Here is a 23,720-nt window from a genome sequence, read left to right on the forward strand (position 1 = left end):
CACACCCCTTTCTGAAACAGCCACTTCCTAAAGTCACTTCTTAAAGAGGCAGAAACGCACACACACGCGCGCGCGCGCGCGCACACACCGCCACGAGGCTGGGAAAAGAGACTTGAAGGTGAAAGTCTGCCCCCTTCCCCATTATTATTATTTTTTTAATTAAAGGGGGGGGGGTTAAACAAGCCAAGCGTATCTCCCTTGGCTGCAAGGCGTGTGAGAGAGAGCGCTTTCCTCTCTTTATTTATGCATTTTCTCCAAAGAGGAAGTCGCCCAAAGGGGGGCGGGTGCGCCTTCTTCTTCCCATTTATGAATGAACTTGAACCGCGCGAGGCCCCGTAACGACCGGAGTGCAACTTCCCAAGGCTGACTCGCCCAAAGCCAGGTGGCTCTTTTTGCAAGAGGCGGATGGGGGGGGGGGGTTCCCTCTCCTTGCCGGCCCCCTTCGCTTCCCCCCGTGGCCCCGTTCACACGTCCGACACGTCGGAGCGGACTCACCTTGACCAAGCGCCAGGGGCCGGCCATCGTCCGCCGCAGAGCCATGGTGGTTTCCCCCACCGCCCCGGAGCCCGCTCGAATTTGAAGGCTCCGGGCCTTATAAGGAAGGCTCGCCCGCCCACCCACCCACCCACCTCCGCCCCGATCCGGAGGGGGCCACCGAACTTCGCCTCCAGGAGAGCCGTTGTAATTTTGGGGAGGGGCCGCTTCATGCCCTCCCGGTTCTGCTTGGGAGGAGGGGGAGGCAGGCGAGCGGCGCCCGTACCCCAGACCCATTCCGGACTTTCGGGGTCTCTCGGGACACCCCCCCCATCCCTCCCTCCCCCCCGGCCGACTGACTGGCTGCCCGGGCTGCACGTGGATCGGCCGGCTATTTCTAGCCGTGCCTCCTCGGGAGTAAATCTGCCCGGTTCCCCAGCAGAAGCAGCTTCGCGCGCGGTTTCCAGCCCCTCCGCGCCTTCGTTAACTTTTCTTCCTCTCCCCCCACCGCCTCTTTTCGCCTTGGCCCGCCCGCTCGACTTTGGCGTTACCTTGGAACGGATCAGCTCCTCCGGTTTTAAGATGCTCGGTTGCAAGAGGCCAGCCGAGGAGACGCTTTCCGCTCCCTCTCCTTTGGCCATTGGCAAACCCAGGGGATCGGCTCCGATTAATCCACTTGATCTCCGTGCCCGAAGGTTTTGGTTTTCCTTTCCGTTCCGTTCCTTTCCTTTCCTTTCCTTTCCTCTTTTTTCTTTCTTGCCTTGTCTTTTCTCCTCTTTTCCCTTTCCTTTCCCTTCCTCCCTTTCTCTCTCTTTCTTTCCTTCCCTTCCCCTTCCTCCTCTTTTCCTCCCTTCTTTTCTTTTCTTTCCTTCTCCTTTCTCCTCTTTTCCTCCCTTCTTTTCTTTTCTTTTCTTTCCTTCTCCTTTCTCCTCTTTTCCTCCCTTCTTTTCTTTTCTTTCCTTCTCCTTTCTCCTCTTTTCCTCCCTTCTTTCCTTTCCTTCTCCTTTCTCCTCTTTTCTTTCTTGTCTTGTCTTTTCTCCTCTTTTCCTCTTTTCCCTTTCCTTCCCCTTCCTCCTTTTCTCTCTCTTTCTTTCTTTCCTTCCCTTTCCCTTCCTCCTCTTTTCCTCCCTTCTTTTCTTTTCTTCTCCTTCTCCTTTCTCCTCTTTTCTTTTTTTTCCCCCTTCTCCTTTCTCCTCTTTTTCTTCTTTTTCTTTCCTTTCTTTCTTTCCTCCGCTTGGCCCGCTCAGGTCGCTTTCCGACGTCCCGGTGCGGGACTCGCCGTCTCCGAGAGTCGCGGCGGGGCAGCCCAGGCGCGCGATCGACAGCGGAGGAGAATGAATGAATGCGCCCCTTTCTCCGGGGGAGGCGGAGTTTTTTTTTTCGGCTGCCGCCAGCCGCGGCTCCTCCCCGGGGCTCGTCTGGGGGGGAAGGCCCGGGCCTGGCCCGGCCCACTCGCTGCTGCTGGAATGAGAGTAGAGAACGCCCAAATTCTGGATTTATGAAGGGAGCCAATCCGGAGGCCGGGCTCCGAAAACACCCTCGCCTTTCCCACTCTGGGCAGCTGCAGTTCTCGCCTTGCCCGGCAGCCCCTGGGCGGACGAAGCGGGCTGCGGAAAAAGGACTTCTCCTTTGGTCCAAATCCAAACAATGCAGCCTTTTCTGAGATACCGTATTTGCACTGCATGCTTTATAGGTCAGTGATGGCGAACTTTTTAGACTTGCAGTGTTTCTCAACCTGTGGGTCGGGACCCCATTTGGGGTCGATCGACCATTTCATGGGGGTCGCCAAGCAAGGCTGTCCGCCATTTTTTTTGTCCGCCATTTTTTCCCCCTTTTCCGGCGGGTGCCTTACCTCCCTTGGGCTGGACCAGCTGGTGGTCGGCCTGCTCCGTCTCTGCCGCTTGCCAGCTACGCCTCGGCCGGCGCAGGGGGCGGAACCACACATGCGCGGCACTCCCGGGCAGGGAAAGTCCTCGACTTACGACCGGTTGGGTAGTCCTCGACTTACGACCGGTTTAGTCCTCGACTTACGACCGGTTTAGTCCTTGACTTACGACCGGTTGGGGTCGCGGCATTAAAAAGGTTGAGAACCACTGCTGTAGAGACTGAGTGGCCAAACCGCAACCCAAAACCCACTTATTTATCGCAAAGTGCCAGGACCGCACCAGCATTGTGGTGCCCTTGGGGGGGGGACAGGGAGGCACCTCTGAGTGCCATCTCTGACACGCAAAAACTGGGGGCAAAAAAAAATGGGCCGCCGCGCTGCAAGGCATAAAAAACGGTCGCCGCCACGCCACGGGGTGCAGATACAAGGCGCTGCACCATGCAAGAATGGGGCGGGGCTAGTGGGTATGGCGCAGGCACTAGCCCCGTCCCATTTGCAGCACGTGCGTGCTCGTGGTCCCATGCGCGCATGCACGCATGTGAAATGCTTCCCCCTCCCTTTTCTTCCAGTCCACCAATCGACAGTGGTTGGTGACCTCTGTTCTACCACCTCTACTCCAGCTTGCTAGTCGGCCGCTTCGCCTCCTTTGTGCTGGGTGGGGCTCCTGCTCCGGGTGGCGGTGGCGGCCTGATGGACCTGCTGCTGGCAGCGGTGGCACACGTGCCAACAGAGAGGGCTCTGAGTGCTGCCTCTGGCACGCGTGCCATAGGTTCACCACCACTGTTATAGGTAGTTCTCGGCTTACCAACCATGCCTTTACTGGCCGTTCAAACTTTCAATGGCCGTGTTTCATGCTAGCGCCCCTTGCAGCTTCCCAAAGTCACGTGATTCCCCTTTTTGCGACCTTCTGATGTGCAAAGTCAATGGGGAAGTCAGATTCACTCAACAGCCCTGTTAGTAATGTAACAACTGCGGTGATCCACTTAACAACTGTTGCAAGAAAAGTGGGANACCCCATTTGGGGTCGATCGACCATTTCATGGGGGTCGCCAAGCAAGGCTGTCCGCCATTTTTTTTGTCCGCCATTTTTTCCCCCTTTTCCGGCGGGTGCCTTACCTCCCTTGGGCTGGGCCAGCTGGTGGTCGGCCTGCTCCGTCTCTGCCGCTTGCCAGCTACGCCTCGGCCGGCGCAGGGGGCGGAACCACACATGTGCGGCACTCCCGGGCAGGGAAAGTCCTCGACTTACGACCGGTTGGGTAGTCCTCGACGTACGACCGGTTTAGTCCTCGACTTACGACCGGTTTAGTCCTTGACTTACGACCGGTTGGGGTCGCGGCATTAAAAAGGTTGAGAACCACTGCTGTAGAGACTGAGTGGCCAAACCGCAACCCAAAACCCACTTATTTATCGCAAAGTGCCAGGACCGCACCAGCATTGTGGTGCCCTTGGGGGGGGGGACAGGGAGGCACCTCTGAGTGCCATCTCTGACACGCAAAAACGGGGGGCAAAAAAAAATGGGCCGCCGCGCTGCAAGGCATAAAAAACGGTCGCCGCCACGCCACGGGGTGCAGATACAAGGCGCTGCACCATGCAAGAATGGGGCGGGGCTAGTGGGTATGGCGCAGGCACTAGCCCCGTCCCATTTGCAGCACGTGCGTGCTCGTGGTCCCATGCGCGCATGCACGCATGTGAAATGCTTCCCCCTCCCTTTTCTTCCAGTCCACCAATCGACAGTGGTTGGTGACCTCTGTTCTACCACCTCTACTCCAGCTTGCTAGTCGGCCGCTTCGCCTCCTTTGTGCTGGGTGGGGCTCCTGCTCCGGGTGGCGGGGGTGGCCTGATGGACCTGCTGCTGGCAGCGGTGGCACACGTGCCAACAGAGAGGGCTCTGAGTGCTGCCTCTGGCACGCGTGCCATAGGTTCACCACCACTGTTATAGGTAGTTCTCGGCTTACCAACCGTGCCTTTACTGGCCGTTCAAACTTTCAATGGCCGTGTTTCATGCTAGCGCCCCTTGCAGCTTCCCAAAGTCACGTGATTCCCCTTTTTGCGACCTTCTGATGTGCAAAGTCAATGGGGAAGTCAGATTCACTCAACAGCCCTGTTAGTAATGTAACAACTGCGGTGATCCACTTAACAACTGTTGCAAGAAAAGTGGGAAAATGGGGCAAAACCTAGCAATGGAAATGTTGGGCTCAGTTGTGGTTGTTAAGTCAAGGACTACCTATATTTATTCATTAGGGTAGTGTAGCACATTTTTAACACACCCCTTTTCCTCACAATTAATGAGTGTAATGCAAAAAAATATCATTCTGAGTTGAATACCATACAACTAACCGTAGAGTAGAGTCTGAGTTTGACTCTCACTTTAATCCTGAAATCTGTTTGCCCATTGTGCTTAATCTGGTCGCTGAATTAACCCACGAAGCTGAAATCAAACCAAGACTAAAACTAACCAAGGTTGCAAATTAGGGCTGCTAAATTTTCCATTCATCAGATTAAACATATTGGGTAAATGAGGCCACTGAAGGACAGACTAGCTTATGGATATTTTAATCAAGCCTGTGATGTGAACATCCAGCCAGTAACTGGGTTAATTGAGTAAGCCTTAGCTTTGTTAATTGTGTTATGAAAACTGTCAAGAAACGCCTTGCTAGATGCGTTAATTATGCCTCTGAGGAGCCCATAAACGGTATGGGATTTCAGAGCCATAGGAAAGTCTGGCTGGGTTAAGGATCCCAGTTTTTAAACAAGAGATTTCTGAGAATAGAGAAAACTTCAGTGTGAGGTTTTGGAAATTTTTAATTAAAAAAAAAATCCTTCACTTCAAAAGAATGTGGAAAGCCATTTAATTATTGGCCTTCAGGCTAAATCCTGAATTTCATTTGTTTCTGGCTTTATATGAAGTGTTCCTGCAGGCTAAAATGGTTTGTTAAACAAATGATAGTCGTTTTAAAAAATCTGACTTAGCATTGTTTGCAAACCAGCCTTTTCATAACGGGCCAGCAGACTTTCAACCATAAATTGGTCAGGTTCATTTTTTAAAAAAGTCTTTCAAGGTTAGTGGCTGTTGTGGTAATAAATTCCATCCGTTCATCAGCTTTTCCTTTTTTTTCTGAACAAAGACAGCTGGGCTACCGTGTGCTGGTAACTTCATGAAAAGTAAAGGAAGTAGATTAATTAAGGTAGTAACAAATATGGAACAAGATTGTGGCTTAAGACTGATATATATATATATACCTATTCTGACAAAACAAGACAGTTTGTAAATAGTCAAACCGTATTCCTCAAATCAATGGCTTTTTCCAAAGATCTTTCAAATGTTAGAAATGTTAGAGACCAGAGATGTCATATGAGCAGGCAGGTTTTACATAAACTGCCTTTCTTTTGGGGTAGAATAACCAGTATGGATAGCCACAGGAATGGAGTGGCTATAGCGTATCTTGATTCCAGCAAAGCAATCAATAATAGCAATAGTAATAGTATTTAGACTTACATATCGCTTCATAGTGCTTTACTTTATTTATGGTCCTATGTTGAGGATCAGAAGGAGGAGGAAAAGAGTGAGAACAAATAATATATGAAGTGTAAAAATAGTGGGTTGATGTAACTTTTATTAATATAAGTGAAATATAAACTGATTAAAAAGGATGTTATACCTAGATACTATAAGATAGATAAAAAGTACAGTATTTCTATAATGCATGACATAAAATATTGGGATGGGGTGCCTAAATGAGAAAATTTGGACATTTAGATGACTAATATATGAAGAAATTATGACCGATAAGTAATGGATTGAATATAAGGGAAATTAAGCTTAAACAAAAATTAGGAAAATAGGATGCATGGTGAACTAATGAGATGATGGTTATAAGAATAATATAAGCTGAAAAAATGCTAAACATAGAGATGATTATTATTTATACAAATATAAAAAAATGTCTACATTCAATCATTTATATATTGAAAATATTAAGAATTACATTTTGTTTAAGGTTGAAGAAGGAGAATATAAATGGGAGAAGGGAAGATCCAAAGAAATATATTATTAATTAATATACTAATTATGGAATTATCAAACTCAATCATTGCTGATTGTTAATTAATTATTATTATCTTTTTTTCCTTGTTAAAATATAAACCAAGACAACACGCTGTACGCCAGGTACGGGAGACTGTTATAGTTACAAACCAATAAAATATTTATATTTAAAAAAAAGGAATGCAATCCTAGGCTGTGTCAACAGAAGCATAACCTCAGAATCAAGAGAGTCACAGACGTTTTTCATTCTGCAATAGGACTCTAGCCACATCTAGAATTTTGCTTCCAGTTCTAGGTACCCCATTTCTGGAAGAACATTAACAAAATGCAGCATGTTCCGAGAAGAGCAAGGCAAACTGTAAAGAGTGTGGAATGAAGCACCTTACGAGGAACAGTTGGAGACATGGATTACATTTAGTCTGGAGAAGAGAAGACTACAGGGAGGCATGCTCACTGCCTTCAAGTATCTGAAGGGTGTCGTGTAGAAGAGAAGAATTGTTGAGAATCATCCCACAAGGTAGTTCACGAAATGAGGGGTTTAAATTACAAGGTATGATTGGACTTCAAGAAAAAATTGCTAATAGTAGGAGTTGTGTAACAATGGAACATTCTATTTTTTGAAGCAGTGATGCTGGAACAGAGGATGGTCACTGTGGCCCTGGATTCTTATCTTAGGTAAGGAGTTGGATTAGATGACCTAGAACAAGGGTCTTCAAACTTGGCAACTTTAAGACTTGTGGACTTCAATTCCCAGAATTCCTCAGCCAGCCCTCAGAGTGGCTGGTTGAGGAATTCTGGGAGCTGAAGTCCACAAGTCTTAAAGTTGTCAAGTTTGAAGACCCTTGACCTAGAACAGGGGTAGGCAACCTTGGCTCTTTTATGACTCGTGGACTTCAACTCCCAGAATTCCTGAGCTAGCCACGCTGAGGGGAAAGGGAGCAGTTTCCATGCTGGCGCAGGAATTCTGGGAGTTGAAGTCCATGAGTCATAAAAAGCCAAGGTTGCCTACCCCTGACCTGGAAGGTCACTTTCAATTAATTACATTCCAAGACTTGAAGGCAGAAATCAAGATGACAGCTAAAATAAGATAGATAATTAAAAGAGCAAGAGAATAGATTTCCTTTGTTTCGTTGACCACACCGAGGCCTTTCATTACATACAGGGAGTTACAACCGCAACTAGGAGCAGAATTTTCACCGCTAAGCAAAGCAGTTGTTGTGAATCACACGCAATTCTATGACCTTTTTGCCACAGTTGTTAAGCGAATCACTTCATTTGTTAAGCGAATCATACAGTGGTTAAACAAATCTGACTTCCCCCGTTGACTTTGCTTGTGGAAAGCTGGCTGGGAAGATTGTAAATGGGGATCGTGTGACCCTGGGACGCTGCAACCATCACAAATATGAATTTTGATTACACAACCGTGGGGATGCTGAGACCATTGTAAGGACCGGTCATAAGTCACTTTTTTCAATGCCAGTGTGACTTTGAATGGTCACTAAATGAATAATTGCAAGTCAAGGATTGCAAGTCCATTAGAATTTGAGATGTGGGACTAATGTCAGAACTCTTGATTGTTCTTTTGAGGAATCTTCACAATCTAAAGGAAAAAACTGGGAGAAAAAGAGCAGTTTAAAACAGGGAGATAGTAGATAAGGAAGGCATGTTGTCTTCTTCGGGCAAACGTAACAATTACAAGAGAGAAAGAGATGACAACTTGTCAGAATTGGAGGCCAGAATGCTAAAAATTTGAGATAAGGCAAATGGTAGTACTTATTGTAGTTGGAAAGCTACAAAAGTCATTAGGAGAGCAAAAACGGAAAGTAAAAAAAAATCAGGGTTAGTTAAATATAAAAACAGTAAAGGTAAAATCAACCAGCCTGTTTAATGAACTTAAGTTGATAATAAAGAAGCAAACACAGTAGATAATTTTGTTTTCTTGGGCTGAAGAATAGATAAGATGCAGAGAGGGGAGGGGTGCTGGAAGATAAAAAAAAAAGGAAGAGACAGGCAAGGGCAAATTAAGACAAGATTGGAAAAGAAATAGATTATTATTAAAGCAATCATTTTTCCACTGGTAATGTACAAATATCAAAACTAAATAGACTGGGAGGAAGGAAGAAAAGATATCTTTGAATTATGAATCTGAAGATAGTTATTAAGACACACACACCCCCGAAATCAGCCCTACAACCAATGTAGGCTGGCTTTTCCTTGAGATGGGGGTCAGCAAGCGTGCATACTAGGGGCATGTGATGTGGACGGATGACAGACTCAAAGAAACAATTTCACAAAATTGAGTGACAGAGAAGAAAGGTGGCAGGCATTCCCAGGGCAGTTGCCCAGGGTCAGTCTCAGTGCAGTGGCCTATAATTACCTTCTACATCCATGTGAGGCTGCCCTTGTGTTTGGTATGGAAGATGGGCAGAATAGGGCAGTCTAGGGCATCTGGCCATGTACAAGTTGCATTGTGCTAATTAAGTCAACTTCGGGATGTGTTTGTGATGCACAAGACCCTAAACCAGTGTTTCTCAACCTTGGAAACCTTAGGATGTATGAACTCCCAACTCCCAGAATTCCTTGGCCAGCAAACTTTGGCAACTTTAAGATGTATGGATTTCAACTCCCAGAATTCCCCAGCCAGCAAACTTTGGCAACTTTAAGATGTATGGTTGAGAAATACTATCCTAAACTGTGTGCCATCCTTGAGAAATGGCCTTTTGTGGTTGATCATTACAGGCCATCCTTCTCCCTTGGGACATCCTCTTCAACCAAGTCTTTCCTAGATGAATGTTGGGTGAGTGGGTTGTGTCAGACACTTTATGCCAACTTTAAAGTTGTTTCTTGCCTGAGCCATAGATCTCACTCTATTTGTGTGGCAAGAGAAGCCGTATTTCTCAACCTCTGCAACTTCAAAGCTGGGAAACTCTGGAAAGTTGGAATCCACACAACTTAAAGTTGCTGAAATTGAGAAACCATTATTGAAAGTGAGACAAATCCTTGGCAAATGCCCAGTAATCGTGATTTCTCTTGGCAGTGTCTGCCTTCTGGCACAACATCCTTCTAGAAATCTAGATGGTTTGATCCTGTTAAGATTTTCATAAGATATTGAAGACCATTGAGGTTCCCCCCAGGTATTCGTGATAGGAGGTTAGGCAAGCTCTGCTGGTTAGTGTTGTTTTTTTATCAGTTGAAATTATTGTTTTGACCTCAGGCGTTCTGGTTGAGATAGTTAAATGGCTGCTTTAATCTTGTATGCTGCTGTGAGATGTGCAGCCGTAAACATACTGTGAATGATTTCCCTCCTCTTCATCTGGACAATTATGGTCCAACTTCTAATCTTCTTTTTATGAGGAAGATTGTGAAGAAGATCCATGGACAATACTGTAGCTAACAAGGTTCTTTGAGGAAACGGATCATTTGGACTTGTTTCAGTCAGGTTTGAGACCAGGGTACTGTATGGAGGCAGCAATTGTGGTATTTGTTGATGATCTTTGGTGGAGCTGAGATGGTGATGGTGCATCCATCCTTGTGCTTTTTGATCTCTTAGTAGCCTTCGATACCATTGACCATGATATCCTTCTGGACTGGTGGCCGGGGCTGGAAGTTTTGTTGTTGTTAGTTGTGAAGTTGTGTCCGACCCATCGTGACCCCATGGACAACGTTCCTCCAGGCCTTCCTGTCCTCTACCATCTTCTGGAGTCCATTTAAGCTCATGCCTACTGCTTCAGTGACTCCATCCAGCCACCTCCTTCTCTGTCGTCCCCTTCTTCTCTTGCCCTCAGTCTTTCCCAGCATTAGGCTCTTCTCCAGTGAGTCCTTCCTTCTCATTAGGTGGCCAAAGTATTTGAGTTTCCACTTCAGGATCTGGTCTTCTAAAGAGCAGTCGGGGTTGATCTCCTCTAGGACTGACCGGTTTGATCGCCTTGCAGTCCAGGGGACTCGCAGGAGTCTTCTCCAGCACCAGAGTTCAAAGGCCTCCATTCTTTGGCGCTCAGCCTTTCTTATGGTCCAACTTTCACAGCCATACATTGCAGCTGGGAAAACCACGGCCTTGACTATACGCACTTTGTTGGCAGGGGGATGTCTCTGCTTTTGAGTATGCTGTCTAGATTTGCCTTAGCCTTTCTCCCCAGGAGCAAGCGTCTTTTAATTTCTTGGCTGCAGTCCCCATCTGCGGTGATCTTGGATATATATGTTAGAGTGCTTTGCCTCTTTCCTAGCAGTCAGTCTCATTCCACGTTGACAGAAATAGAGAGGTCACGCCCATGGGTCCTCGTTTCTGGGGTGCTTCGTGGCTTGACACTTCTCTCCCTCCTTTTCACATCTACATGGAATTGCTAAGTGAGGTCATCCATTGGTTTGAGGTAGATGCTGACTTTGGGCTGTGCAGGTGAAGCTGTCAATGTATTGACCCAGTGTCTGGAGGTTGTTTGCATCTGGATGGGGCAAAACAGTCTTTGACTCAATTCTGGCAAGACTGGGTCAGAGATGTTTCCATCGCTGGTCTTGGTAAGGGGCAACACTCTCACATTCAAGATCGGTGGGCAGCCTGGGTGTCTTCTGGACTCTCAGCTCCTTCCCAAAGCACAGGTGGCAGCTCTGACCAGGTGGGCCTTCGTACAGGTTCACTGGTGCACCAATTGTGCCCTTTCCTCAACCGGGAGGCCTTTCAGACAGTTATTTATACCTTGGTTGCCCCATTGCTGGCTTATTGCAATGCATTCTACATGAGGCTATCCTTGAAGACTATTCAGAAGCTACAATTAGTTCAAAATGTAGCAACACAAGTAGTAATATGTACTTTTCGGTATGCTCATGTGTCACCACTGCAATGTGAGCTGCATGTGTTGTCAGTCAGCTTTCAGGTGTAAGGCCAAGTGCTGGTTGCTACCTTTACAGCCCTTGATAGCATGGAACCGAGTTATCTGAGGGGCCCGCTTATCTCCAGTTGTTTCCAAAATACATTCTAGCAGAGTGGGTGCCCTCTAGGTCAGGGGTCTTCAAACTTAGCCCTTTTATGACTTGTGGACTTCAACTCCCAGAATTCCTCAGCCAGGCACGCTGGCTGAGGAATTCTGGGAGTTGAAGCCCACAAGTCATAAAAGGGCCATGTTTGAAGACCCCTGGTCTAGATCCTTTCTAGTGAATGTTGCCATGTTATGGGACCAAGGAAGCGTGCTACTCTATCAGGGCCCCAGCATCTTCCCAGGATATGGAGGCACCTTCTTTCCCAGGGTTGTAGAATCCTTTAAGATCTGGTGTTGGTCTCAGGCCTGATGCCTTTGTGGGGTCCCTGTCCTGGGCACAGTCCAGACTGTTTCTGTTGTTTTATGTTTTTAACTGTTTTTACTGTATCTGGATTTTGTAAGCTGCCATGAGTTTGCTTAGTTTGCTATAACACTTTTAAAGAAATAATGTCACTCAATATTTTAAACGGAATGTTCCCTAAAATGCGGAGCATATTGCCTAACTTTTTTTTCTTCCTTCCTTGCTCCTTTGTCTACTGTAACTAATTCAAATGTGGACAGACAACATATTTGTCCATTGCTGCAGATCACTATCAATTTCTCCTTCCTTTCGGAAGAAAACCCACTGTTTTACTGTATCTGGTTTGCATATGTTTATGCTTACTGTTTCTGTTGCGAATGTTGGAGTTTATAAACGGCTGCAGATGGATATTGCCCATTCCTGTTTGAGCCATGGGAAAACAAGTTAATTTGCTTGAAGATCATGACCCCAAAAAAAAGCTTGTAAAATTTGGTACGGCCATGTGGTTTATCACTTAACACCACACTGTTTAACAATGAATTTTCCAATCCCTATTGTGGTCATCAAGTGAGGACTACCTGTACAAATTCTGGGGCTGTGTCTTTCTATCAGCCCAGTCATAGATTTCTAGTAAATACAGGTAGTCCTTGGTTTTATGACCACAACCGAGCACAACATTTCTGTTGCTAAGTGAATGTTGACTCGTTTTATGGCCTTTCTTGCCACAGTTGTTAAGTGAATCACTGCAGTTGTTAAGTTAGTTATAAATTGAATCTGGCTTCCCCATTTGACTTTGCTTGTCAGAAGGTTGTCACAGGTGAACACATGTCCCTGGGACACTGCAACCGTCACATGTGTGAATCAGTTGCCAAGCATCTAAATTTTGATCATGTGACCACGGGGATGCTGCAAGGGTTGTACGTGTGAAAAACAGTCATGTCAGTGCCGTTGTAATGTCAAATGGTCACTAAACGAATGGCTGTAAATTGAGGACTACCTATATCACAGTGAAAGTTGCATGCATCATAATGTCATTACATATGTTACATGATTGGGTCATTTGTCCAACGATATTGCAGTGTGCAAGACATCACTTGTCCCTGAGGTCATCCAAGGGCACCCAACCTGTCTTTCAGGAACCCCTCTCTCCCTCTAATCCAGGGGCCCCCAACCCCCAGTCTGTGGACCAGTACCGGGCCGCAGCATGCCAGCAACCGGTCCACACAAACAAAGAAAGCCCCATCCACAGGATGCAGGCACCGCACAAAACCACACACCCTCCAGTCCGCGGAAAAAACCTCTCTCCACGTAACCGGTCCCTGGTGCCCAAAAGGTTGGGGACCTCTGCTCCAATTGGATGGGGAGATACAGCCTCACTGCCTGTTGTCCCCATTTCTGCTGGAGTGGGGATTTTGCCATTCCATTTCAGCCAAGCATCCTTGCGAAAGATGCAGTCAAGTTTCCCCGATGTTGCTTCTTTGTTATTCATTTGATCAAAATCTGATGGAGTGAAAGGACGAGTCTTGGAATACCCCGTGGTGTATGGCACCGGGATGCAGTTGTAGGAAGAAAACTTCTGAAAATTTGGAGAATTCCCAGAGTTAGAGGGATATTCAGGCTTGAATTGGTCGGCCTTCATTCTACAATCCTGCCTGCTTATTCCAAAACAGTGTTTCCTAACCTTGGCAACTTTTAAGATGTGTAAACTTCAACTCCCAGCATTCCTCAGCCGACTTCAATTCTGGGAGTTGAATTGCACATCTCTTAAAGTTGCAAAAAAAGGTTGAAAAGCACTGTTCTCAATAGTTTTGAATGTTTTCTGACTTTTGACAGCATCAAAGGCATTTCAGAGCCCCATGAGATCCAGGTAGAAGAAGAAGAACATCGCGGCTTCAAAATCTAAGGGACTGGTTTGGACAAAACTCAGCAGCACTTTTTCGCACGGCTGCTGATAAAAACAGGATCGCCAACGTCCGATAACGGATATGGCACAAGAAGAAGAAGATGATGATGATGTAACAATCATTCCTAGGTAGGTGTCAGTTCTACATACAATAGTTGCACACCCGCGTCTTTCACCCCTTGGCTCAGTTCACACAGCCTATTAACTGTCAATCACCCAATTCCAAGAAAATAATAATAATAATAATAATAATAATAATAATAATAATAGTAGTAGTAGTAGTAGTAGTAGTAGTAGTAGTAGTAGTAGTAGTAGTAAAGTTGGAAGGGACCTTGGAGGTCGTCTAGTCCAACCCCCTGCTCAGGCAGGAAACCCTATACCATTTCGGACAAATGGCTGTCCAGTTTCTTCTTAAAAACTTCCAGTGTTGGAGCATTCACAGCTTCTGGAGGCAGGTTGTTCCACTGGTTAATTGTTCTAACTGTCAGGAAGTTTCTCCTTAGTTCTAGGTTGCTTCTCTCTTTGGTTAGTTTCCACCCGTTGCTTCTTGTCCTGCCTTCAAGTGCTTTGGAGAATAGCTTGACTCCCTCTTCTTTGGGGCAGCCCCTGATATATTGGAAGACTGCTATCATGTCCCCCCTCGTCCTTCTCTTCATTAAACTAGACATACCCAATTCCATCAACCTTTCCTTATATGTTTTAGCCTCCAGTCCCCTGATAATCTTTGTTGCTCTTCTCTGTACTCTTTCTAGAGTCTCAGCATCTTTTTTATATTGTGGTGACCAAAACTGGATGCCGTATTCCAAGTGTGGCCTTACCAAGGCATTGTAAAGTGGTATTAATACTTCACGTGATCTTGATTCTATCCCTCTGTTAATGCAGTCTAGCACTGTGTTGGCTTTTTTGGCAGCTGCAGCACACTGCTGGCTCCTATTTAAGTGATTGTCCACTAGGACTCCGAGATCCCTCTCACAGTTACTACTATTGAGCAAGGTACCCTCTATACTATACCTGTACATTTGGTTTCTCTTGCCTAAATATAGACCCTTGTATTGAATATAAATAAACTCAACCAATCTGATTTCAGCCTCTGCTGTGGTTCTCTGTGTTGCGCAATTGAACACAACTTGATTCAATTAATCACATGGAAGAACCTCTACGAGATTCTCAATCATCCAGATTATGATTGTCCCAAAGGTGCTTTTTCCAAAAGGGAATTGGACTTTCTTGTTTGTTTGTTTTTCTTTTGAAAACATGTCACTGAAGAACTGATCTAAAGAAGATTCTTGGATGAGAGATGAAATGTTTTTAAAAGAAAGAAAAAACAACCAAGAATCCAGTTTTGGAAAAAGCACCTTGGGACATTCATAGGGAAGCATCCAATTGGAACACAGCCTGTATGATTTATTCTTTATTAATGACATTAAGCAAACCATGGCTTGGCAGAATGATACATCATTTTTTTATTCATATGAAAGATCAGAAATGAGGAGGTGATAAGCCGCCTGGGAAAGCCAAGGGAAATCATCAAAACAATTACAAAACAAAAATTAGAATATTTCGGACATGTGATGCAACCCAGAAAAATACGGCATACTCCATTTCACCCTCCAGGGAAAGATGGAAGGCAAACGAGGTCCAGGCAGAAGAAGAACATCGTGGCTTCAAAATCGAAGGGACTGGTTTGGACAAAACTCAGCAGCAGTTTTTCGTGCGGCTGCTGATAAAAACAGGATCGCCAACATGATCGCCAACGCCCGATAACGGATATGGCACAAGAAGAAGAAGGTTGTTAACATCTTTATTCAACATATTCTGAATTGGAAGAAACCCAGGGCCTCCTCCCTTTTCAAGGACCTATTGGGAAAATGTTGAGCGTTGACAGCACAGGAATTCGAGAGAAGAGCTTGATCTGGTGATCTTTGAGCTGTAGGTCTCTGGAACTTGGTGATCCTATCTATTCTCCTTCCACCTGTTGGGCTTAGAGAGCAGATGCTTTTCTCATGTGGACATGTCACCTCCCTTATGGAGTCTGAATTTCCACTTGAACTTGGTGTCACTCAGCCACACACTTCTCTTTCCCAGCAGTTGTTCCTTCAGCTGATCCCTCAGATTTTTGTCTGGTTGTCAGATCTGGAGAGAAGGGAAGGCACAATTTCTGCATGAAAAAAAAAAAGCGCCACTCTCTCCAAGCGCGAGTGTTTGATGCAGAAATCAGAATATATTGTTAGGTAGAAACATCAAACAAACGAGGGGAAAGGAAGGGACAAGGGCAGGAAGCTACAAATCAGAAATCTCTTCCTCTTTATGGTGGAATATTTTAAGCATTTCCTGCTGAAAGGGGTATTGGGCAAAGACGTCACCCAAAGGAAGAAGTTTTAGATTTTCATAACGCGGCTCCAATTGTCATAATGCAGGAAATAAGAATATCGTTACTAACGATCTCGCACGTTCCCGGCACTGAAAGTTAAGATGCAGAAATCTGTTTCCAAGCAGAAGCCTAGATGAAAAGAAAGTTTTATTTATTTATGTCTTTATGTACAAGTTCAGAGGAAGAGAAGCATGTTTGTCATCTGGACGGTTGCCAATGGACCAACACTTCATGTTTGCTATTGGGTGATCTGATCTCACCCTTCACAAGGGTAGGACGTGCTGGCTGGGGGATTCTGGGATTTGAAGGGCACACATCTTAAAAGTTTCTAAGGTTGGGATACACTGGCCTAGAAGGTGGTGAGGCATTGGATGTCAGATACAGGCTACAAGACAGAAGAAAAGCATCTGAATGTATATTTCAGGCTGAATTCTGGCTGAACGGTGGGGAAATATAAACTCATACTTTGGAGAAATTTTTCGCAGCCTGACTCAGGAAAGCAAAGACCTTTGAATGCTTCCCTTAAGGAGTAGATGCAACTGGTAAGTAAGCTCACAAAATGGCTGCCATGATGGGGGCAGTTCTCTCTCTGTTTTTCTCTCTCTTTCCATCACTCACACAGAGAAACTTACAAAAGTAAATTGCTGAGGTTGTTCTCTGTCACTGGTTCTTATGATGTTCTTTACCACTTTTCCTGGCAATGCGCTTATCTTGGACTGGGCTGTAACTACCATGATGTAAAAAAGATGCTGAGACTCTAGAAAGAGTACAGAGAAGCGCAACAAAGATGATCAGGGGACTGGAGGCTAAAACATATGAGGAACGGTTGCTAGTCTAGTTTAACGAAGAGAAGGACGAGGGGGGACATGATAATAGTCTTCCAGTATCTCAGGAGCTGCCCCAAAGAAGAGGGAGTCAAGCTATTCTCCAAAGTGCCTGAAGGCAGGACGAGAAGCAACGGATGGAAACTGACCAAGGAGAGAAGCAACCTAGAACTAAGGAGAAACTTCCTGACAGTTAGAACAATTAACCAGTGGAACAACCGGCCTCCAGAAGCGGTGAATGCACCAACCCTGGAAGTTTTTAAGAAGAGACTGGACAGCCATTTGTCCAAAATGGTGTAGGGTTTCCTGCCTGAGCAGGGGGTTGGACTAGATGACCTCCAAGGTCCCTTCCAACTTCTTCTTCTTCTTCTTCTTCTTCTTCTTCTTCTTCTTCTTCTTCTTCTTCTTCTTCTTCTTCTTCTTCTTCTTCTTCTTCTTCTTCTTCTTCTTCTTCTTCTTCTTCTTCTTCTTATTATTATTATTATTATNTCCTCATTATTATTATTATTATTATTATTATTATTATTATTATTATTATTATTATTATTATTATGGATCATTGCACAGTCAGCCTGGCTGAGGAATTCTGCGAGTTGAAGTCCACAAGTCATCAAAGGGCCAAGTTTGAAGACCCCTGCTGTAACTGAAGCATGCATTGCTTGCAATCCAAGTTCTAGCTCAGCTCTCAGCCTTGAACCATCTCTCCTTCAGATATGTGCTCAATCCTATTTAATGGCCTAAAAAGCTCTATCAGTGTTCATCCGTTTTTCATTGATCACATTATATACCCAACAAAAAGATGAAGGGGAGAAGCACTAGGGAACCAATCAGTTTCTTGCAACCAGCCAAGTAGCACCTCAGACTGTTACTCAGTTTCTTAGAGTAGCCAATTGGGATCTCAAAGTGAACAGCACACTATACAGGGAATTGCTTAAAACCTGAAGAATTACCTTTCCTTCTCCCCATTTGAATTTGGTAATTTAGAGATCACAGGTAGTCCTCAACTTATGGCCAAAACTGAGCCCCAAATTTGTGTTGCTAAGCAACACAGTTGTTAAGTGAGTTTTGCCCTACTTTATTACCTTTCTTATCACAGTTATTAAGGGAATCACTGCAGTTGTTAAGAGAGTAACGCGGTTGTTAAGTGGACCTGGCTTCCCCATTGACTTGGCTTGTCAGACGGGGATCACATAACCCCGGGACACTGTGACCGTCATAAATATGAGCCAGTTGCTAAGCATTCGAATTTTGATCACATGATCGTGGGGAAGTTGCAACGGTCGTAAGTGTGAAAGATGGTCATAAGTCTTTTTTTTTTTCAGTGCCCTTGTAACTATGAACATCACTAAATGAACTGTGATAAGTTGAGGACTCCAAGGTTGGGAGGAGGACTTGTTAAATTCTTTCTTCCTTGCTACTTGGCTTAAGATAACTCAGTTATTTTCCTGATTTATGTCCATCAGGGAAAGAGTTGGGTTATTGCCCATACATGCTACATGTTTCTTGTCCCAAGACACAATGACAACCACAAGAAAGCTGACATCTCACAGTTTAGGAGCCTGGAGAACAAATCCCCTAGAACAGTGGTTCTCAACCTTTTTAATGCCGCGACCCCCAACCGGTTGTAAGTCGAGGACTAAATCGGTCCTAAGTCGAGGACTAAACTGGCCGTAAGTCAAGGACTAAACCGGTCGTAAGTCGAGGACTAAACCGGTCGTAAGTCGAGGACTAAACCGGTCGTAAGTCGAGGACTACCCAACCGGTCGTAAGTCGAGGACTTTCCCTGCCCGGGAGCGCCACGCATGCGTGATTCCGCCCCCTGCGCCGGCCGAGGCATAGCTGGCAAGCGGCAGAGACGGAGCAGGCCAACCACCAGCTGGCCCAGCCCAAGGGAGGTAAGGCACCCGCCGGAAAAGGGGAAAAAAAATGGCGGACAGCCTTGCTTGGCGACCTCCGTGAAATGGTCAATCGACCCCAAATGGGGTCGCGACCCATAGGTTGAGAACCGTTGCCCTAGAAGATCCTTTTCCTTGCCAACAGGAAGAAATCAACAATAGAATGAGGCTGTTCCCCCTAAGAGGCTTATTCCATATTTCTGTTCCAAATGAGGTGTGGACTATTAAAGTTAGAAATCTTGCTCTCTGGCTGTGTCACAGCTGGACACATTTTAAAAGAAATTCAGCATTTCTCCTAATGATAATGCATCAGGAACAACCACAGTCTTTCTAAGCTCAAAGCATCACATAAAATCATGTCCCACTTGCTAGGAATAATGCTTTTTGATATATGTGGCTAAAAGTATCATTCATGCCAGCAAAAATAAAGAAATCCTCTGGACGACAGAAGCAAACATTTTTTCTCTCTCTTTTTGAGTCTTTTTGGTCTGATTGATTGGCTCAATTTGTCATGAAGCAAAATAAGACTGATGGTTCTTCAGTTTCTACATTTGAAGGGGCTGAAAAGGATCCAACCAAACATTTTCCAAATTAATCTTACCATCAAGCAATTTTCTTCACGGATGTGGGATTACCGTCATCTCCAGCCAACTGAACCACCTAGAACAGGGGTAGTCAACCTTGGCTCTTTTATGACTCGTGGACTTCAACTCCCAGAATTCCTGAGCCAGCACAGCTGGCTCAGGAATTCTGGGAGTTGAAGTCCACGAGTCATGAAAGAGCCAAGGTTGACTACCCCTGACCTAGAAGATACCAAGCTGGGAAACAGTGGTGCAACAAAAACATTTAAATCCCCACACTTAATCATCTTACATGTGTATTTTAAATAGTAAGGCACAAGAAGATATATTTCTTTCAAATGCAGAAACCTAATCCTGCCAGTTTTTGTTGACCAAGCCAAGTTCACAGTGAGATGGCTCTTGAAAAACGTTCTAGAGTACAAGATCTATAAAACAGATTTCTGATTCCAAAGTACCCCTTCCCTGGACAAAATAGATGATGGGTTAGATAAACAAGGTATAACGTATTCCAGAATGAAACAGATGACTGAGCTAGATTCAAATTCTGGTTTGTAAATAGCTTGGTCATGGAAATAACACGACAGATGACCCACGCTGGGAGAAGGTGTGAGAGCACTCAATCTTGTCAAATCTGGAATGCTCAGTGACTTGATATCATCCACCACAGCTTAGACACAGGCTTGTTACCCAAAATATTTTGCTGTTTGAGCAGAAGGGCAAATGCCCACCTTTAAAGTCAGAAGGAATAGTTCCTACAATGTGCCAAATACTTTGGCACTTGAGAAAGAAGATCCAGTTCTTCTCCCATAGCTGTACTATAATTAATTATATTATGATTCCTTTGTTGTTTATTCACAGCCAACGAACCAAGGCTACCTTGTTACTAACCCAATGTTAGGACAAGTCCTGACTGTAAGAATAGAATAATAATAACTTTATTGTCACTTTGAATGTACACTAATCGGCATACATTAAAATGAAATTTCATTGCATACAGCTCTCGAAGAGTGCCCACCTCCAATATACAGTACATAAATATGACAAAAATAAATAAATACATACATACATACATACATACATTCATACATACATACATACTAGTTGGGGTTGTGTATACATGTGCATGGCGAGAAAAACGAATCTTGCGAGTTTACGGATGGCATAGGAACAAAGCTATTACAGAATCGGGTAGTCTTGCTAGAAATACTTTGAAACCTCCTCCTAGAGGGGAGCAACAGAAACAGACCGTAAAGTGGGTGTGTGGGGTCGCTAACAATGCTTTGAGCTCTAAGCACATATAAGCGCTTATAAGCAGCATCCTGAGTACCAGGGAGCATGCTTCCTGTGATCTTCTCGGCTTCAAGACTGAAGCATTTGGTTAGGAGAGACTTAACAAGAGTCAGGAATGCCCTATTGCTAATTGGTGGGAAAGTTGCCAAGGGCATTGTTCTTAGGCAGATGTCCATAGGGCTTAATAATTTGAAGGAGACAGGACCTCCGTTGACCCCAGCTAAAGAGACGAAATAAAAAGGGCAGACTATATTTACTCAGTGAGATACAGAAGTTGTGACAGATAGGGGAACGCTGAGCACTGTAAACACAGGCATTGTGTAGCTGCCTTTCTCTGAAGATCTGGTGTTAGACATTCAGCATATCTTTCTGTTGGACTGATTAACTCACATCTTCATTTACTCAGCCAGTATACTTGTAAATAAGACAAATATTGTAAAATGTCACAAGTCACTAATGACTGCGTTCGATGGATACCAACTTGGGTATGTTCTTCAGCCTTTCCATTTTTTTTTTATCATCCGAAGGGAGAGAGAATTCCAGCCTGAAGGAGTGATTGCAGATGACTTCTGGGGACTTCTGGGGATCATTGCTTCATACATTGAAGTCAAGGGATCCTACAGAATTAGGTCTCTTGAGTTGTTAGCAACCACCTATAACTGTCATGTGTAAATTGGAAGGAAGCACCATCAAATGTGCAGGTGAAACCTCTGTCCATCTGGAGGATATGTGAAACTTTAATATCATTTTTGCCAACTGCATATGTCGCCACCATACAATGTTCCTGTTGTCACTGACGACAACTGCAGTCCCTATAAACTTCACAGGTGAAAAGTGCTGTTGTTATGTCTTTAGTAGACAGTGAGAAAAAAAGGTCCTCTACTGACCGGTCCACTGCGATGATAAAACGATCAGGTGTCGAAAGAGATATATGTGACCGTTTGTCTAGAATGTGTTGGATAACAATCTTTTGGACCAAGGAAAATACTGCACGAGGTGACAATTTTCCTCCTGTGATCAGTGTTCATGCCTCCTTCATATTATGAATTGTTTCAGCGTTGTTGTGCATTTCTTCTTTTTTTAAAAAAAAAACCCCATCATTTGTATCTATTTTAACTGTTATATTTGATGCTTAGTCTTAAGATTGTAAATAAACAGTCCAATTTATCATCTTTCCATCTTTCCTTAGGTCCTTCTGTTTTTCTGTCAGATGTGAACATTTCCCCGGAAATTGGGTTTGTAGTACACTCAAGGTACATAACAATCAATAACATGCCAACTTGCAAACCAATTAGCTTCTCCTTCAAGGAAACAGAGAGAAACACTGATTTAGACTCTGTGCAGGATGTCTTCATCTCTTTTGCTGTTGACAAAAGATTTTCCACTCACTTTGCAAGGCAGTACTGTAATTGGGCAACAATCCTTCTTAACATGCCTTCTTACTTTTCCAGATTCAGATGCCTCCCTTTTCTGTATGTTGAGTATTTAAGGTTATCCACAATCTTAGCTTGTTCAACAGCACTGATGCTCCCTCAAGGCCACACTTTATGATATGTAGCTGTGCAGCCTGCTTATGCTCGCAGCCACATCATCATCATCATCATCATCATCATCATCATCATCATCATCATCATCATCATCATCATAGTAGTAAAGTTGGAAGGGACCTTGGAGGTCATCTAGTCCAACCCCCTGCTCAGGCAGGAAACCCTATCCCATTTCAAACAAATGGCTGTCCAGTCTCTTCTTAAAAACTTCCAGTGTTGGAGCATTCACCGCTTCTGGAGGCAGGTTGTTCCACTGGTTAATTGTTCTCACTGTCAGGAAGTTTCTCCTTAGTTCTAGGTTGCTTCTCTCCTTGCTTAGTTTCCATCCATTGCTTCTTGTCCTGCCTTCAGGTGCTTTGGAAAATAGCTTGACTCCCTCTTCTTTGGGGCAGCCCCTGAGATATTGGAAGACTGCTATCATGTCCCCCCTCGTCCTTCTCTTTGTTAAACTAGACATACCCAATTCCAGCAGCCGTTCCTTATATGCTTTAGCCTCCAGTCCCCTACTTACTACTTTCTACTTACTACTTACTACTTTCCTAATGAACAGTAAGAAATTAAAAGAAAAATAGTCAGTCCTTTTGATGTAAGGGGCAAAAGGGCTGGTCTAGAAATGGTGAGTTCTAGTCTCACCTTAGGCATGAAAGCCTAAGTCAGCTCAACTGACTTTGCAGGGTTGTTGTGAATAAAATAGGAAGAGGAAGGAGTATTAGGTATGTTTGTTAGCTGGACTTTGGGCTTGATGTGGAAAAAAAATGAAGCTTTCATTTGGGTTTTACCGATTAGATAGATTTGTTGTTATAGAAATGGCTAGATTTACTTTTACTATGTAAAAGTAAAAAGTTGAGGTTTGATGTTACTATCTTATTCTAGTGCACCAAAGGAAATCAGAAGTCAATGGTTTTTCTTTCTTTTCCCCTTCTTTTCTACACTTTCCCCTTCCCTTTCCTATTTTTCCTATTATTTATTTTTGTATTTTTGTATTTTATGTTACAAACTAATAAAAGGGAGAACTCAAAATAAATACGTAAATAAATGAAATAAGGCATGTTTGTTAGCTTGAGTGCCTTATAAAGTAGTAAAGCCCAGATTTAAAAAAAATCTAATAAATAAATAGCTAAAAATATATCAAACAGGGTTAAGAGTTTGACCTATGAGAAGGTCAAAAAAGGCAACATGGCTGTTCCAGTTGTGTGACTGAAGCCTATTCCTCTCCTTTGTTACACATGCCTGTGACACATATAAAACAAGATAAATAAGATAAATAAATAAAAAATCTCCTTCCTTTACTGGGAGGGAGACATTGACTATGCTGGCATTCAACCTCTGCCCTAGTCAGGCCACTGTCGAAGGGTACAAAGTCCTGGCATGTGAAGACTCCGGGCAGAGGCAACTGGCCATCAAACAGCATCCTCAGTGGAGACGATAAGGAAAATGTGATAAGGAGGACTCAGGTGTTTTTCTGGCCAAATGGCAAAGCAGCTTCTCTCTCACCCAACTCTGGTTTGGCAATATCTCTCTCAGCTGTATATGGCACAATGTTCACTAGGCGCAATGCCATACTGCATTATCACAGAACAACAGAATAACAACAGTTGGAAGGGACCTTGGAGGTCTTCTACTCCAACCACCTG

At 44.5% G+C, this 23,720-nt stretch overlaps 1 protein-coding gene across 1 annotated transcript in view; it reads right to left on the reverse strand.

Annotated features, from left to right (window-relative positions):
* MFSD2A (major facilitator superfamily domain containing 2A) overlaps positions 1-1,115 on the reverse strand; it is a 46,755-nt gene extending 45,640 nt beyond the window's left edge. Inside the window, 1 exon segment of the mRNA XM_015830802.1 lies at positions 1,015-1,115. Coding sequence (XP_015686288.1) covers positions 1,015-1,115 — 101 coding nt within the window.
* Positions 1,116-23,720: the final 22,605 nt, after the last annotated feature.

This window comes from Protobothrops mucrosquamatus, unplaced genomic scaffold (genome assembly GCF_001527695.2).
Source record: "Protobothrops mucrosquamatus isolate PMUCROS unplaced genomic scaffold, P.Mucros_1.0 scaffold_250, whole genome shotgun sequence".
Lineage (NCBI taxonomy): Eukaryota > Metazoa > Chordata > Lepidosauria > Squamata > Viperidae > Protobothrops > Protobothrops mucrosquamatus.